The sequence below is a fragment of the Glandiceps talaboti genome, chromosome 8 (assembly GCF_964340395.1).
Source record: "Glandiceps talaboti chromosome 8, keGlaTala1.1, whole genome shotgun sequence".
Lineage (NCBI taxonomy): Eukaryota > Metazoa > Hemichordata > Enteropneusta > Spengelidae > Glandiceps > Glandiceps talaboti.
In genome coordinates this window covers 24,817,051-24,837,231 of record NC_135556.1, presented here as the reverse complement: position 1 = coordinate 24,837,231, position 20,181 = coordinate 24,817,051, and the positions used below count along the sequence as shown (strand labels likewise).

Genomic DNA, 20,181 nt, shown 5'->3' with positions numbered 1-20,181 from the left:
ATTCCTGGTTCTTTGAAATCTTGTCGTTCACCATTTTGTTTTTACTTTCCTTACTGACTAATACCATAATACAGGACGCGGCGGCCATATTGGATTTTATATTGGCCTAGTATTGTGATATCATGTATTTCAAAACATTGCATGGTAACCTCTAGTGTTATTTTCTTGATTTTAAGTGAATGTGGATTTTAATTGCAAAAAATAATGACGAAATTTCAAAACATTTATTTCCAAGGTGCACACTGCTTTGAAGAAAAAGAATACCCCAAAATTCGATGATTTGGTAGAAAATCAATTCTACAAGCTCTGTAGAAGGGCTCACACTACTCAGCAGAGAAAATGCATATGATTACATATTTTTTTTTATGAATATTAACAAAACAATAATACATCAAGAATTTGTAGATGCTACATGAATCCATGACTCAAAGTCTGACATCTGAAATTCTTCAGCAACACACTGTGTGTACCAAACAGCTCACAAGCCTCTTTAACAAGTTGTCGGATCATGGAAAATATCGTAAAAATGTTAGATTACAATATTATATATTAATTCTATATATGTGTAAAGAATACATGTACATATGATATGTTTGTTTAGTATTTTACAAGTTGCTTACAAGGCAAATCAAAGTCCTAAATAGTCAAAGTTTTAGTGCAAGTAGTAACACCAATTTGCTATTTTTATCAATCCATTTTTTTACAAATTAATTTGAAATTATAAATAGGATTTCAACAACATGAAAAAAAGTTACCCCTATTTGCAAAGTTGACTCAACTCAGTTGTTCTTTCACATCAGAAGTAACCATCTGACAGCCAGGAATGTTCTATTTCTCAGTAGGGACCATAGGGTGCTATTCTGTCACTTGAGCGGTAGTTTGTTGAAAGGTCATTGAGTTCTTGTTCTTCAAGGTACTTCTTTTCTTCGTAGTCGCTTTTCTTGAGACCAGACTTCACGTAGGCATAATTGGCGGACATACTCATGAGAAAATGAATCTGTAGGTAAAACAGAAAACAACAAATCACAACTAAGAATCATGATTTAGGAGTCATGATGGTCAAATGGTGAGAGTGAATCAACAACCAGAATCAACAACAAGTTGGTGGATCAAGTCTGGTCACTGACATTTGTTTCTGCATGGCTAAAATGGCGGGCAAGATATGAACAACTGTGGCCCAATTAGCCCAGCTATATCAATGGGTATACCGATAGTGCAGTAAGTCCCACAGTAGTATGTAATGGGTATACCGATAGTGCAGTAAGTCCCACAGTAGTATGTAATGCACACAAAATGGTGAAACCCACTGTTATATGACTCTCATACCACACAGTGTATCACCAAATGTACTGCACCAGTTTGAATTAAAACAGTTTGTCCTCAGCACATGTATAAAACCAAACTAATATAAACATGTCCCATTTCTTTGTACTTCTAAATAAGATATAACTTACCATTCCAACAACAACCAGACAGCATGCACCAAAGAATAAAGCCCACCAGATTTGAAGATCTTTAGCCTGAGAATACAAAAACAAACATCATTTCTCAAATGCTATCCTCTAAAACAAAATATTAAAGTGTTGATCTGTTGTTCAACTGATCTCTCCAACTGTCTGACTACTGCAAAGACCTAATATTAATTTTCTAGTTCCAGGATGTATAGTACTTTGTTTTGGAGATGATTTACATGGTAATTATTGTATTTGAAAGAATATTTATAGAGCAAACAGTCTTCAGTCTATGATCAAAGACAATCACTCCCTAACACTAAATGTGCTATTACATGGTGTTCAACACATGATTCTACAATTCTCGGTATCTGGAATAGATTTTTACCACCTTGGTACGTCACAAACGTAACAATTTCTTGGCAGACATCAAGACTTCCATTCCAAGCACCACACATGCATTACAATTGGTGTGTATCAGAACATGTCGACCTTCTTGTTCTATTTTGACCCCCCAAGTGTGAGGTAGAATGTTATCACAGGTACTGACAATTCACTAACAAGTTTGTGACATCAACCATAAGAATGTCTACCCATAACATAGTCATATCCTCATATACTATAGGACTACATGGACATCAACTCTTCATAGCACTAGACATGGCTATTATGATACTAGGTTATCTAACTAGACTGTAGACAGTCTTTCTGTAATAACAGGGTTGTGAACATATACTTTTAACAGTGTCTGAAAGATTCTAATAGTACTTATTGAAACATGAAGAAAGAATATACATCATAAATGAAATGAGGTGTTAGTTGTTGAAAGTAATACACATCGACCAAAGATACTATCATGTGGAATACCCACCCCACTCTGCTCCACCCCTGGAATTGAGTACATTTAAACATGTTCCATATTTTATGACCACACTATGCTACATGAAAATGTTATCATTGCTACTGCTTTCAATTGACAGAATTTGGAGATAATGTTATTCCGAATTGTCTCTCATTAAATATGCAAAGAATATGATAACACAAATAAATAAATAAAAAATAAAAAAAATAAAAATTGATAACACATTTCAGAGATCATGCCAAACACTGAGAGTATACCTCCTATTATGGGCTTAAATCTTGTTTTCCATAATATTACATTTTTGCCTGGTTAAATTAAACTGTATGATCGTTACATTGATGACTAGAAAGATAAGAATGTGAAACTTACATCTTTGCAGAATGTTGTCAATTCACTTCCTTTGATTTCTGTATTATTAGCACATGATGGGTTGTCCGTGGTAGAGAAATCTTCATCAAATGCAATACCTGGAAAGAACAAATAAAATATTTACAAGATTATAAAAATCCATGACAATCATTATTTTAATACACAAATCAAAAGCATTGTTATTTATTTTTTACTTTTTTGTGAAAGGACTAATTTCAATCCAGGGTCAATGTCTCCATACATATCAAGCCAAATTTTCACAATTACGCAGCCAAAATGCAACTAATTTCAATCCAGGGTCAATGTCTCCATACGTATATATCAAGCCAAATTTTCACAATTACGCAGCCAAAATGCAACTACTTTCAAAAATACAGTACAGTGACAGATTTCTTTCCTGTACATTCATAATACCATAGTCCAACATTAAGAGATAACACATCTGTAACTAAAATGTCCATTTCACAGGCGCTGCATGAGCTCTATGAGTGTGTTACTCGGTCAAAGTCATCTAGCATCATAAGCATTATGTTAATCTGACCCCTATTTATATGCAGAAAACCCCAATCAAGCTTATTTCTGCCTTTAATGACATAGTGTGTAAAGACAACGAGATTGGGGTATTCATGATGTCATCAGAAAACATCTTCCCATACACCATTGTAGGATATCCCCAAAATGGTTGAACACATGTCAAGTGCAGTACAGCTTCTTTGCAGAATTTTGAAAGTTGAGTAAGTTACCACAGTACTATTTCATCACCTCAAATCATATTTAACTTGATAGCTATAATCAAACATACTAAAAGCCGACACATTTAAATTAATAGCAGTAATCAATACAAGTGTACTATGTACAGGTAGAAATAAGTCTGACTGTACTTTTCCTTTAAGTTGATAGCAGTAATCAATACAAGTGTACTAAAGGTAGAAATAAGTCTGACTGGAATTTTCCTTTAAGTTGATAGCAGTAATCAATACAAGTGTACTGAAGGCAGAAATAAGTCTGACTGGACTTTTCCTTTAAGTTGATAGCAGTAATCAATACAAATGTACTAGAGGTAGAAATAAGTCTGACTGGACTTTTCCTTTAAGTTGATAGCAGTAATCAATACAAGTGTACTGAAGGCAGAAATAAGTCTGATTGGACTTTTCCTTTAAGTTGATAGCAGTAATCAATACAAGTGTACTAAAGGTAGAAATAAGTCTGACTGGACTTTTCCTTTAAGTTGATGGCAGTAATCAATACAAGTGTAATAAAGACAGAAATAAGTCTGACTGGACTTTTCCTTTAAGTTGATACCAGTAATCAATACAAATGTACTAAAGACAGAAATAATTCTGACTGGACTTTTCCTTTAAGTTGATAGCAGTAATCAATACAAATGTACTAAAGACAGAAATAATTCTGACTGGACTTTTCCTTTAAGTTGATACCAGTAATCAATACAAATGTACTAGAGGTAGAAATAAGTCTGACTGGACTTTTCCTTTAAGTTGATAGCAGTATTCAATACAAGTGTACTGAAGGCAGAAATAAGTCTGACTGGACTTTCCTTTACGTTGATCGCAGTAATTACAGGCCAGTGAAGATGTACATACTTTCTGAAGGATACAATAACTACCTGTAAGTAGAATACACCTGATTTTCACACAAACCTGTAGTAGCTACATACACCAATGTAGGTTCAACTATGTAAAAGTTCAAACTCAAATTTTTGAGAAAAAAACAAAATAATATCTTTTCCTTGCCTTCCTTCCATTCCCCAACCCTCATTATATATTTTAAATATTTGAATTAAGACATTAGTGTCTGACTACAGAGCAAGATTAAAAGGCTGGTTTCATTGACATTCTTTATTGAAATCAATAAAATGACTTACCAAATAATGTCAAATCTAAAGTGTCTACACCACCATCTATGCAATAGGTACTTGCTAACAGTGTGAGTATGTTAACAAGTGGAACAACAGAGAATGCTGCTGCAACCAACCACGCCAAGGTCAGAAGATAACTCAAACAAATGAACTGTCAAAAAAAAATGATCAGTTAGAAATTTGCCGAATCCATCAACAAAAGACAAACGTGAAGACAATTTGATTGTAAGTGATAGATATGTAATAATTTACCTTATTCATGTATCAGTACAAAATGTCAAGTTCACATAAACCATACAATGAGTAATATCCCCCTTCCCTCTCTTATTATTTATCTATTTTTTAAAATTAATTTCAGGAAATCCATAAAAGGTGGCGAACACCTTGAAACAGTGCCCTATTGCCTTAGTATTGAAGATAAGAAGCAGGAAGAAACTGGAGTACCTGCGTTGTTCAACAGGGTCAAACTGAGCATTACCCTTCTTACATACAGACCTGGTTAATTTCTAAACAAACCCAGCCTGCACTGGGCAGGTTCAAACCAAGACTGCAGTAGTAAGAGGTATACAAGATAACCATTCAATAGACTATAAGATACATCATGTTGTTCAGCCCTATCAGGCTTCTATCAAAGTTAATAACGTGGCACAGACATTGTACCTTACTGTTTGGCCACCAATCAAGGCATTGTCAAAAAAAAAACCATGCAACAAATTGACTTACAAACGAATTGCATATGTGTCCTCCACATGTTACTTTTTCACCTCCATACACTTGAGATTTAGCTTTGAATGTTGACAAGAAACTGAGAACAAGTAGAATGATGGCCCACAGACCCATGAAACCTGTCACTCCAATAATAGTCCAATAAACGATCTCCGCTCTGTAATCAGAATTGAAAACAGAAATTAATTTAAAACCTAATTTTAATTTATTCATTACCTAGTACAATTTTTGTACTATACTGAATATTGACATGTTTTTATGACTGATTATTACATACTTAGAAGTGATTACTTGCATTGCTCAGCTCACATACTAATGGTACATGTTTTTGTACTGCAGCATAGTAATGTATTTGCACTGCAGTATAATAATGTATTTGTACTGCAGCATAATGTATTTGTACTGCAGCATAATAATGTATTTGCACACAGCATAGTAATGTATTTGCACACAGCATAATAATGTATTTGCACTGCAGCATAATAATGTATTTGCACTACAGCATAGTAATGTATTTGCACTACAGCATAGTAATGTATTTGCACTGCAGCATAATAATGTATTTGTACTACAGCATAATAATATATTTGCACTACAGCATAATAATGTATTTGTACTGCAGCATAATAATGTATTTGCACTACAGCATAGTAATGTATTTGCACACAGCATAATAATGTATTTGCACTGCAGCATAATAATGTATTTGTACTACAGCATAATAATATATTTGCACTGCAGCATAATGTATTTGCACACAGCATAATGATGTATTTGCACTACAGCATAATAACGTATTTGCACTGCAGCATAATAATGTATTTGCACTACAGCATAGTAATGTATTTGTACTGCAGCATAATAATGTATTTGTACTGCAGCATAGTAATGTATTTGCACTACAGCATAATAATGTATTTGCACTGCAGCATAATAATGTATTTGCACTACAGCATAGTAATGTATTTGCACTACAGCATAATAATGTATTTGCACTACAGCATAGTAATGTATTTGCACACAGCATAATAATGTATTTGCACTACAGCATAGTAATGTATTTGCACTACAGCAATAATGTATTTGCACTGCAGTGTAATAATGTGAACACTATTCCATGCCTGTATTCAAATGAACATGTCACCGTTCCATATACATGATAGCATGCAACCAAACAGTTGTATTATTTATGAAATTTGCTGTTTCAGAAATACTATTATTTTTGTTTATCAAAAGGAGATAACAGGTTATGATCAAACACATATTAATGACAATAAAATACAATGACAACGACAATGGCAGCAGCAGCAGTGACGAAGATGACAACAATAACAATGACTAAATCAACAACATCAGCACTGAACTAGCAAAGTGCAATAGTATTTGTATGTACACAGACTTTGTATAGTCAGTAATACACAATTTACTTACGTCTTGTCATAGTTTGAATCGTAGCCATCGTCACAATCACAGAGGTAAACGTCTGCACTAGAAAACATTGAACATGTCTGTTCCAAGGCATAGAGACCACATCCACAGAATAAACCAACACCTACAGCTAACACAATTGTAGCTATTAACGACGCAAATGGCGTTAGGGCAAGACAGTCAAAACAAGACCCTAAAAGAGAAACAGAGCACAAAATTTTAATAAACAACACTTAAATAAGCCATACAAAATTACTATCTTCCTGTCAAGTTTATGTTTTGAAATATCATACTAAATTTTATCAATCATGTATTCAAACATATTGATTGAAATGTCAGAATTTGAAACATTTCTTTTTGCGTAAATTGATAAGATTATTCCAATTACTCAATAAGCAATCAACTGATCACTCAACTAATCAATGATAAACTACCAGTATCTCTAAACCCCTGTTCTGTATATTAGTACTGGGTGATTATAAGACAATGAATCTTTGATTTTAATTTTTTCATATCATGGTTTCACCATTCCTTTGGTACATGTTAGTCTATATACTGCTGTATTTCATAATCACAAATGAAAAGATAATAACATTGTACAGTACATAAAAACAGATTTGATTTCTTTATGTCATTGTATCAATTTCACTTTCTTGACACTGAAACTTCCAGTTCATTACTTTTAAGCGATTATTAAATAAAATGACCTTCATAAGTTATTCCTTGACTTTTATCATTGTATACCTGAGTCTGAACAGTGTATGTCAGGTATGATCTTTGAGTAAATTTACATCAAAATGTAAAAACATCAACTACCTGTTGTGTTCTAGTCTGTAAGGTACGCCATGACGGGGCGCCCTCAAACATCAGGCAACCCCTAATGTGAGAGGAGGCTGGTGAGGGCGAAATGTCACGACGTATCTTACAGTCTAGTTGTGTTCCAAATTGCTACAAAATCTAATCAAACAACAACAATTTTCATTTTTATTGACATCCAAGACAAATAAAAAGTCAAGAGCAAAGTGAGCTAAGATAACGAGATTTAAGCTCTTGCTTGAATGGACTCACTATTTTTGTGTACTTGTAGGAACACTTAGATTAAACATTCAGGGTCACAAAGAGGTCACGAAAGTAGCCATTGTTAATAATTCACATATGATATAAACAAATTCATCTACTTCCACAAGGATCTGTTTATATTATAGGGAGATGTGTCCTTGTAAAACTTAAAAGAACAAAACAAAATGTTTCACTCCAGGGTCATACATGTATTACAACCAGATAAACAACTTAAAAAAAAATATTAAACTATAAATAAATGAATAAGTTATCTGATATACGGAGAAATGAATTGCTCTGGGCATGTGATGGTTAAATGTTTTAACAATGCCCCCCCCCCCCCACACACACACACACAGCTGTAGAAATATGTTTTCTAAAATGAGTTGCAAAATACATACATGTATGATGTATATATACAATGTGTGTAGATATGTACATGTATCTTTACTATGTGTTGCAACAGACATGTATAGAGTATAGTGTGTATAAAAATACGCCCTTACTATGTGTTGTAACGTGTTGATGCATGTCATGTTATTTCTTTTATGTACAGTTAGTATTCTAATCACGTGTAAATTAAAATTTGACAAAGACTTATGGAAAATATGGATTATGTGTTATGATGTAATAATACTAAGTTGATTGGGAGTGAACACAAAACATAATAAAATTATAATCTTAAGATGTCAAATGTTCACAGAATGAATGCATGATGTATACATGTAATATGGTAACACCCTCAGTGCAAACATTCAAATCACATGTCAGTTTATGATATACTACTATAGGTGGGTTTTTAAACAATATTTACTGAACTTCAGACCAAAATGTGTCATAGTTATACATTTGTAATAAAGCCTTGTTTGATAGTAATATGTAAATGTAGTTACGGTAAATTAGAAGCAAATGTGACGTTTCAATCCAACTACGGAAATTGATCATGCAATGGTTTAATTATTCAGCGTTGATGTTTATCTCTGAACTGGCGGAATCATATGTCTGTATATTGATGGAAGTTGGTATCCTTGGTCCCTGTTCATGATGGGTCTCCTCTGTCTGATGTAGATAGCTTCCTTTACTTTGCATTTTAACCAGTCCTGTTCTCTGGCTAGAATCTTAGTGTTATCCCAGGACACATCATGGCCGGTTCAGTGGTCCTTTTTGTGTGTTTGGGCAACAGCCTTGTCATTGGATGTAGGGTCATATGTTTGGTAGTTTAGTTGAGTCCAATGTATCATAGATATAAACTTAATACAAATATAATATAAGTCCCAGTGTTACTGCATGTGACTTTCAAGGACAAAGTGAAAAAAACAAAGTCATAAAAAAACATGTATGTATGAGTAATAGTTCCATCACTAGAATTTATACAAGCAGGGAGAGTTGGGTGGTTGGGTTGGGTTGGGTTGGGTTGGGTTGGGAGGGGAGGGGAGGGGAGGGGAGGGTAGGGGAAGGGAAGGGATGGGAGGGGGGGATGCAATAATTATGTTGCCCTTGAAAGTCATCTAGAATAAAAGAGAACTATAAACTATATGACACTACAGGAAATGACAATGTTGTCTGAATATCATGACACATATTTGGGGTCAAAGTTCAGCTAATACTGTTAAAATCCACCCTACATAAAAACCAGATTTATGATTTGAAATGTGAATGTTCATACCAGCCTGTAGCCTAGTTACTATAGGATGTGATATGATTGCTATGATCATCTCTACTCATGTATAAGGAATATCGTTATTCTAGCACAGAAATCTGTGCTACCCTAAATGTGTTCATATAAACATGGCATCGTGTGATATTAGTTTCAGACTGGAGAGGTGGAGTTCAGTTAATGAGCAATTGTCTAAAGGAACTAACCAATTATAACTGTCTGTCAATTTACTAATGACATGTGACATTTACTTTTCATCCTGTGGGATAGCATAGATTTCTGTGCTAGAATAACGACTTTCCCTACGTGAGTGGAGATGATCATAGTAATTGAAACGCGTCGTATATGAACTAGACTAACCAACCTAGTAACCATATATATTAATTTTATTATACAATGTCGATACCTTGGATTTTGGATTGTTGTGTGGTCATATTTCCTAATTTTTAGCAAATCTGAGAAGTCGTTTTGTTTTATTATTTATATGCAGTGATGATCTGCAGGGTGTATAGAAAAGCTTCAAGTTTAATGGTTGTCTATAATCATGTCCAGATGAAGTGATTTTTGATTGTTGATAAAAACATTGTGCATTGTGTTGTTGTGGTCACAATCACTGTGTAAGCTCATACCTATGGCAGGTTATGACCACCATTTTGAATTTGGCTTCTTATTTGCATGACACCCAAAACATTTTTATTTTGTTATTCATGTCATTTTCTGCCCAGAAACAAGTCTTTCTGTGAGATAGAAAATATTTACATATTAAATGTAAGAGCCATACTGAGAATTAAATACTGTGAAATCATCATTTTTCACTTGGAATTTATTTTTACTGTTTTGACTGGTGTGGTTTTTGCTAAAAATAAAATCCATGGTTTTAGCTGGTATATGATAATGTAAACATGAGTAACACAACATGTAAATCTGGTAAAAGGTTTTTCTTTCTATTATGATTGAAATTGAAATGAAAGTTTTATTTTCCTTCCTTCCAAAGCTTGATTATTTCCTTAGTAGAATAACATATTTCTGTCAATTTCTGACAAACAGTCATTCAGGAAATACAAAAATAACATCTAGGAAATATAAAGTTCAGATCTCATTTGGTGGTTTGGCTACTGTGCTTTTGTCTGGCATCCATGCTGTTCTGTTCTATGCTGTACATTGTAATAAGTACATACTACTGTGGAAATCAAGCTATTACATATTAGCAAACTACAATGGGTTAAATTTGTGTTTATATTACTTTGCCGATAGCTTGATTTTCATAGTAGTAATTTGAAGCCAACTCTAGCACTAAGTCTTGTAGAGTCACAGCACTGATAAACAGCTATATTATAATTTGACAGAAGTCTCCTTCATTGTGAAGTGTTGCCTAGCAACAGTTAGCATAACTAGCATTACAGGTCAGACCACATGCATGATTTAATTCATTTACATTAGACTTCTACAAATTGTATATGGTAACTTATGAAGCGTAAACTGATAATCTTCCCTCCTACAAAGTTGAGCCAAAACTGTAGACAAATACATCAACCTTTCAAATGTGTTTGACACAAAAAATATTACAGGACGTTAGCTGTCCTGATAATTATTCAATTTTCTATGATATGGGAATATGATAACACATTTTATGAAAAGCCAGTAATCTTGGTGTCAATACCCTGACAGAAATTGGTTTACACTTGAGACACATTGCTATTTATATTTACAAACTGACATGTACATGTACTGTAGGCATTTGGCTCAGTGTTGGCTTTTGCTTGATACATACAGCTCAAACTTTAATACATGTATTAGCTCCATAGAGGACTGCTAATCCTGTACATGTCAAACACAGAGTCAAAATTTTGACATCTAAAGGGCATAAACATGTATATGCCCTCGACCAAACCACATCATGTGTTTATATACAGAACACATAAATGTACTTCATTGTTTATCTGTAGGTATTTGTTTTCTGTACACCTTGGAGGAAAATGTCAAATCAATCAAATGGGCATAGCCGTGTTTATATACTCTGGTGACTTGAGAGGTGATTGTAATGTTTTAAGTAAAGACTATAATGGAGGTCAAAACGCATAAATTAGACAATTCTTTTTACTTTTTGCTGATATTGTGACAGGCTATGATAGCATTATACAAATCTCATGATCGTCCATAAGACAAATTTATGAAGTCTTCCAAGATACTTTTTCTGTTTTAAAGTTGTACTCATTGGCCACCAAATTGGAACATATTGATCTGTGCAATTTCAAATAATTGAAACCAATTTGATATCCTTACATATATATGTGACCCCTATGATACAGGGCCGTAGTTAGTCTAAACTCACTTGACCTTTTGTAATCACAATGTCCTTCCATTTATATACAAATGTACTTATTTACACTAGACGTGTTTTAAGTTCTCGATATTAGTGAAATTTGAAGAAGTATTTGAGTATTTTATTTACTGTACATATGTCATCTGAATGAGTATGTCAATAAGAGTTTCATTCTGACATGGTGCAAAGACGATGTTAGTGAGAACGAACTACAATTTACAACGACACCAGTGAGAACGAGCTACAATTTACAACTATGTCAGTGAAAACAAACCACAATTTATACTTCTGCACGTAGTTATTGCTGACACACAACATATGTTATCATATATATAGAAATCACACATCAGTTCTTGTGTACATTGCATCAGTGACTATACATGACATATATTTACTTTTATTGATTGCCTTTGCACAGCTTGGTATACTGTCAAAGAATATTGTAATATAAAATATACTGTGGAATTTTGATATTGTTAATCATGGAGATTTATTGTGATGCAAAATTGATATTAAAAACTACAGTACATAAAACTGTCACAATAAATTCCTACCAAAACTAAAAGATGACATTATTTATTAATGAGAATTCATCAATGGCATTGTAATATTGTGTTCACTTTGAAGGGGTAATTAGCACTGCCAATTTTCTGACCTCTGTAACCCTTAGCTTTTCGTAGTCCTGTTGAATGCTAACTGTTATCACTTAGATTTGATGGGATAATAAAAGTTTGAAGTTTCCATTATCTACAAAATAATACACTGTTGTAGGGTCTTATTGCAAACAAAGACTCATCACTCTCAAACGTTACAGTGTGGGAGTCTCGTCTCCGAGTGAGATTCAGGTTACACTCAAATATGATATGTGTCCTGAATAGATTTGCGGAGTGATAACTCATAACAAATTTGATAAGAAGTTCTACAGGAGTAGTCAAATTTGTTGAGATGCCAACTCCAGTACATAGTACACAAAGTCTAATACAACAAAAATGACAAAACTCTTTGGTCAAGTATTTTCTTGCTGAATGAAGAAATATATATGGGATTAAAATAATTATAGTATACCCACACTGGGATGAGTAATGGCGACTCTCAATATTAACAAGTCATTGAGAATGACATAGTCCCCGCTATAATTGGGTTTTTAGGAATTATCACTACTCTGATCACGCAACATTTGTGAACCTAAAACAAACAGACTTAGATATGTTGTGTGTGCTTGTTGGACATGGAATATGCCTCCAACAATATCACGATGAAAATGGAGTCTGAGTTATGGCTTTGGACATGGAAAATTCACAAACAAAATGGCTGCCAGGCAGCCATATTGGATCGTATCACGACGAAAATGGATATGCACATGTATGTCATAGAACACTGTCCTAATACCAACTTTAAATGAGATCTGTTCAAGCATGTCTGAGTTATGGCTTTGGACATGAAAATTCGCAAACAAAATGGCTGCCAGGCAGCCATATTGGATCGTATCACAACGAAAATGGATATGCACATGTATGTCATAGAACACTGTCCTAATACCAACTTTGAATGAGATCTGTTTAAGCATGTCTGAGTTATGGCTTTGGACATGGAAAATTCCCAAACAAAATGGCTGGCAGGCAGCCATATTGGATCGTATCACGACGAAATGGATATACACATGTATGTCATAGAACACTGTCCTAATACCAACTTTGAATGAGATCTGTTCAAGCATGTCTGAGTTATGGCTTTGGACATGAAAATTCCCAAACAAAATGGCTACCAGGCAGCCATATTGGATCGTATCACAATGAAAATGGATATGCACATGTATGTCATAGAACACTGTCCTAATACCAACTTTGAATGAGATCTGTTCAAGCATGTCTGAGTTATGGCTTTGGACATGAAAATTCACAAACAAAATGGCTGCTAGGCGGCCATATTGGATCGTATCATGACAACAATGAACATGTATGTCATATAACACTGTCCTAATACCAACTTTGAATGAGATCTGTTGAAGCATGTCTGAGTTAGGGCTCTAGACAGGGAAAATTCGCAAACAAAATGGTTGCTAGGCGGCCATATTGGATCGTATCATAAAACAAATTGACGTGCATATGTATGCCATAGTATGTTGCCCCTGTACGAAGTTTGAAAAAAATTGGTCCAGGCATCTCCAAGAAACAGCTGCGGACGGACGGACGGACGCACGGATGGACGGACGGACGGACAGACGGAACCCAATCCATAAGTCCCCGTTCCGGACTTCGTCCGCTGGGACTAAAAAAATATCTCAGATCAAATGACATTTACATGCATTTTGTCACTACATCGAACACGACCAGGTATAAATCCCATACTTTTTGTTTGAACACAGTCAAATTGGCTTGTCTGTGCTGTGGTAGTATGTAAAACATACACTTACTTGATGACTATAAAATGGTAGTTGTGACAATGATGACCATCAGATTATAAAGTAGAGTAGCCTTGCTGATATCATTGTGTTTGTATTTTTTTTATCTCATGCTGTTAACAACACCACCCTTGGGTGGTCATATCTACTTATCTCTACAATCAAAATGGGAAGTCCCCCAATAGAAGTACATGTAGTATCCACAAAGTAGTTCAATGTTAATCTGTTAATCCATACAGCTCTAATTTAAGTAAATCTGCAAAGGTGATTAGACAAACAAATGACAAAGTCAAGTTTAAACCTTCTGGTAGATTGATTTGCCAGATAATGAATTAATGCCTATTGAGTCATGGACTATGCATTTATGTCTTCACCTTGATTTTTTAGGTTTAAAATAGAACCTACAGCTGCTGGTTGAATGCCATGATTTTGACAGTGTTATCTCCATCATCATTATCTCACCCAACAAAAAAGTTCTACCAGACATACAGTATCATTGTTAGAACTTAGAACACAAAGGTCTTTATACAACTAACTTGCAAAAAAACATAAAATATGTGGTCTCGGCAATCAAATAGTAACATACCTATACATGTATCTACACAAGTTTAATTTATGGACAAGATGGAGATTAATATGCAGTTTCATTCCTATACAGTATCGTTACAATTTACACCTCCACTCACAGTCTAGTTCCTATACAGTATCGTTACCATTTACACCTCCACTCACAGTCTAGTTCCTATACAGTATCATTACCATTTACACCTCCACTCACAGTCTAGTTCCTATACAGTATCGTTACCATTTACACCTCCATGTTGGCACCCAGACTAATTAAAATGACACTTTTCAAAGTGTTGACTTGTACCTTGAGCACAGAACCAGTAATAACAAATATACATGTACATGACTATTGTCATGGCAACCAAAGATTTATAAGTCCCATAACTTTTCCAATGTGTACACTTCATTGGATTACAAGTGCTATAATATGAGCATGCTATCAAAAATGAGATTTCAAACCAGGTTATATAATTTTAGCAGGAATAAATTTTATCTAGGAAACTACTAAGTTCATATCTTGTGCATAGTATACAGCTGTTATCTATCTAAATATTGATGTATGGCATATAGATTAATAAAATTCAATAAAACATGGCATACATATTTCAGTAGCCATAACAACTGATGAATTCTTTTCATTTAGTAAATTTTGAATTTATAAATATTAACATTTGGTTGAAGATGTGAATAATTAATTTTTAAATTACTACTTTCCTATCCTTGCCTGTCTACTTGCTGGCTCTGTGTTTCTGCTATACTTGTTCGGGAAAGATTGGAGGTATAACACTGAGCACAGTCACAGATCAAGGATGTAGACAACTAGCTGGTTACTACTGCCATAATTTCTCTTTACAGTACTGTTCATTTATGATTTATTGCACCAATAAAAGTTTCTATAACTGTTACATGTACAGTTTTATTAGCAGAAATGTATCAAAACCAGACACAATCATTTCTGCCTTGACAGTCTACCAGCATTTTTTTGAAAATGAGATTCATGTATATTTCACTTTGAAAGTACAATAGGCTAGTTTAGACTGAAAACTATTTATAATATGAAGTCAAATATATTGCAAAGTTCAGATTACATAACCTTCAAAAATAGGGAGGATTAGTATGGGGTTTTTTGGGGGGTTTTTTTTCCAGTTGGGAGGGTCATGACATCTCTATTTTTGATGTTGTGTAAAAAATATTTCTGAGTTTGGATGCAATTTTGAGACATATTATAGGTTAGGTTGGGGTGATTAGAACTATTACTATTTTCTTGGCTCAATTGTCTCATACAGAGAAGTCATCACTATGGTTGAAACAAGTGAATTATAAAACTCTGGCACTAGTAGTAGTACACATCGTCCAAGCTTTGAAGCAGTGTACAACCATTCTTGGCAGAGAAACAAGTTTGATCAACTGAATAATTCTTGTAAAACTCTGACACTAGTACACATTCTCTAAGCTTTGAACCAGGAGTATAACCATTCTTTGCAGACAAACCGTTTTGAACAAATGGATTATTTTTGTAAAACTCTGAACCTATGTGTAGTACACAATTCTCCAGGCTTTGAAGTTTTACAGGTTAGTAGTATATAATATGGGTCACTGCACACAGTGCAGACTTAGTAAACAATGTCTGACCAACACAAATAGCAACCTAATGTCCAACAGTATTGCTTCAATGTCATCACCTCTGACAGTGTGTATTGTTCTTGACAGGGTTACTCCATATTAAATCGATGAAGTCCTCCACAAACTACACTATCTTCTAGTTCATTTGGTGTTTATCAAGATTTCAAAAACATTTTACAATCAATAACTTCTGACAACAGAGATATTTAAAAATCTGAGCCATATTAAAACATTTTTTTTCTTACACAGAGGAAGAATGGGCTGAAAATCAATATGTTGTATACCATTATCAAAATTCTGCCATCTTTTATTTTTGCAATGTTTTTGAAAAAGTATCACAAAATTAACACTAAAATATATCAAAAGCCACACATGAATCTCTTGAATGGATATATTCACTCAGATTTCACACAAAATGATCAAAACTATAGATTAATTTAAAACAATTTTGTCAATCACGTTTCTCTCTATTCACACAGACAGTCTTTTTTGTATCCTTAATCTAAGAGATTAGAATGCATGGTAATAAATTACCAGATTTTTAATCTCATCTATGGCAGCTTTTATAAAACCCCAAACAGTATTACAATCTATAATACTCTCATTATAGATTCTATTCTCATGAATAGAAATGTTGAAAGCTGTGCTATGTACTCCTATACAGCAAATGAAAACATTTCACCTTCTCACATTTCCTCTGGCAAAAACTATTTCAACCAAAAATTCAGTTTCTTCAACAACTTTTTAGCTCATCAACGAAATTTTGCATTGAAATCAAAGAAATATTTCTGTTGTCTGAAATATTAAAATTCTGATCTAAAAAGTCTAAAACTTACACTCCTCTGAAAAAATGATGACAATTGATATGGTACTGACTACAGGGGTTTGTGAATCTCACATAATGTGGAATATTCTACGCTGAGCAAACCAGCAAAAATGTATAATTTGAAGTCATACATATAAATCTGAAAACTATTGAATAAAAAACCAATGCAATCCTACATGTCAGACTGTTATTGATTAAATGGATGTATATACTTTATGAGGGTCATGCAATCTGGGAGTAAAGCTGTTTGCTGTAAGTACACAAAGGCTAAATTTTGATACAGTAATGTTAACAATTCTATTCTTGGAATGGAACGAAGAAATGTGACAGACAGTCATTAAAAACACTTTAGTTTGTTTGCTTCAAGGGAGGGGTACCAAGAAATGTTCTTCTGACTAATGTGTTGAGAACCTGTACCAATTATAATCACACCCATCAAATTAAAAGCCAGTGTTCTAAAACTCCACACATTGGTATGCAAATTCCAGTCACTCTCTATCATATATGCATGCGCCATTACCTCTCAAATATTTACACTGTAAGAGTTACACTAGATTTGCATTGTTGTTGTTTTTTGTCATAAATTTCAGCAAAATTGTGAATTCCATGTCTTCCATAGTATATGAGTCAAGTTATGTGATAAAATATTTGGAAGTATCAGGATTTGATCTCTCTTTTGTTATTCATCATAACACACCCCTGATTGCATTACAAAAGGATACAAAGCCACTTGTTGAATCACCTCCAATCTACAGATACACTGTGTTGGAAATCACAGCATACTGTTTTAATAATCTTTCCATAAAATATGTTTGTAGCTGTTTTCTACAACATAGAACTATTTTCTGATTTACATTTGATTTTATACAAAATAATCAGTGTGAACTCAGCTGGCATAAACAAACGATCAAATACTGAATACTAAAATTCTTCACCGGGTTTAGGTACTATACTAATATTAACCCCACACCCAGTTCACAAACTAATCAGTTATTTCATGGTTATTACTATCATCTATGTGAAAATATGTCATATATATAATATAAACCCAGTTGGACATTACAATAGTATAGTTCTGATAATATGTCACACTGTAATATTAATAACCACACAGCCTGCTTTGTACCTATATTTAAAATTGAAGGTAGAAACTCATACAATAACCTGTAGGGAAATTTGCATTACTTAGGAACGAAATGATTTATTAGTCATATGGAAGTGTTGTTTTTTTGTGTGTGTGTGTAACTTCAGAAATCTACTTAATCGCACCTGGAATTGTTGAAATATTTCTTCTGAACTCAACGAGAACGTGTTCCATAACAGAAGTTCGACGACTGGGTTGATGATCAATCACAAATAGACTACCTGAGTTTTGTCTTTTTCTACATCACAAAATACGACACTCGGTCCGCGACGGTTGTAAATTGGTCATGCTTTTATGACTATATCTATCCGCTATAGCAAAGTTACGAGTCACCCAACATAAATTTGAACGTGTAGCCATGTTTCGTTCTTGGCAGGTACGTACGTGGAACCACAAGCACCTTTTCGAAACGGGAGCTCGGCCAAGTTTTGATGGTATATTCAAACTTACCCATTGTGTTCAGCTGTCTTTCTTGGTTCTTGGGATATCAAAATTCTACTCACAGCAGCACCTCCACTTGTTTTGTCCCTACTGAAAGTCACACGGCGTCTTGGTGTTTGACCTTATCACCGGTAGCAGGCGTTACCTTATCAAACCACCACACCCAAACTATCAACTGACAACTCACTTGTGGGGTTCTCTTCCGGTACGTATGCAAATTTTCTCAAGGTAGTGGTGGCGCTGTTCAAGAAACATGTTCATATCATGCCATCATGCATGCCGAGTCTACACCGGTTCATAGCGTCAGGGCCTAGGGAGCGGAGGAATGGGGGTGGGGGTGGGGATGGGGGTGGTGTTGGGTTTGGAATCGCTTTTTACAAATCGGTTTCTTAAAATAGGGTTAGGGGAAGGTCACATTCACATCGGTTGGGGTTTAATATGATTTAGGTACCGTAATATCACTCCTGATAACCATGCAGTGATATGAGGAGTGGGTCTCAAAGAAGTAATCTTAACTAGGAACAGATGCCGCGGCCGGGGTAAGATAATGTTGTGGAGAGGAGATGTGTACCCTCTGTCCCGACAATGTCGAGAGTGTGAATACCCATATAGTCTTTGGGAGTTCTGGTTCTTTGGTTCGTATTGGTTTGTGGTGCATACATACATATATTTATGTCTGTCTGTCTGTCTGTCTGTCTGTCTGTCTGTCTGTCTGTCTGTCTGTCTGTCTGTCTGTCTGTCTGTGTCTGTCTGTCTGTCTACATATCTGACGTAGCCGTATGAAAAAAACTGACGCGATAACTCGCTATTTTTTTACAAGAAGAGAATATACTTGATATCAGACCACTTCATCATCTTCATAATTGACAAACAATGTATAGTACATATAAATCTGGATACAGATTTTTGGTATTTTGATACCCTTAGTAGATATGTTATTGCAAACAAAAATTATACAAGTACAGGTCAATGAATACTGCAAGAATTTGAAGGAATTACACCCTGAGTCTATATTATTACTGAAGGCATCGTGGTGCAATTATTATATAATTATACATATTGTCGCTTCTACAGCTAGTTTTGATCTAATCTTTGTCCATTCCGAACCTCTCAGCGGTCGGGAACAAACAAGAAACTGGTTATATTAGCTATACTGCTGAAGATGATAATGATGATGATGATGATGATGATGATGATGATGATGATGATGATGATGATGATGATGATGATGATGATGATGATGATGATGATGATGTGATAGTGATGCTTGTAGTTCGGTACGTGGTGAAAATGACGCCATCGTCGTTGAAGTCCACATAGTGACAGTAACATTAAACATAGGTGACAACGACGACGTGACGCTGGTGCTGGTGCTGGTGTTCGTCATCGTCATCGTGGTGGTGGTGGTGGTGGTGGTGGTGGTGGTGG

At 34.6% G+C, this 20,181-nt stretch overlaps 1 protein-coding gene across 1 annotated transcript; it reads right to left on the bottom strand.

The window, feature by feature from the left end:
- Positions 1 to 228: 228 nt before the first annotated feature.
- LOC144438518 (neuronal membrane glycoprotein M6-a-like) lies at positions 229 to 18,947 on the bottom strand. The gene is made up of 7 exons (XM_078127578.1): positions 18,763 to 18,947; positions 6,716 to 6,905; positions 5,282 to 5,441; positions 4,565 to 4,709; positions 2,683 to 2,780; positions 1,455 to 1,520; positions 229 to 997 (listed from the first exon to the last, which is right to left on the bottom strand). The coding sequence occupies exons 1-7, from the start codon at positions 18,764 to 18,766 to the stop codon at positions 836 to 838; spliced, it is 825 nt and encodes a 274-aa protein (XP_077983704.1). The 5' UTR covers positions 18,767 to 18,947; the 3' UTR covers positions 229 to 835.
- Between the last annotated feature and the right edge of the window lie 1,234 nt (positions 18,948 to 20,181).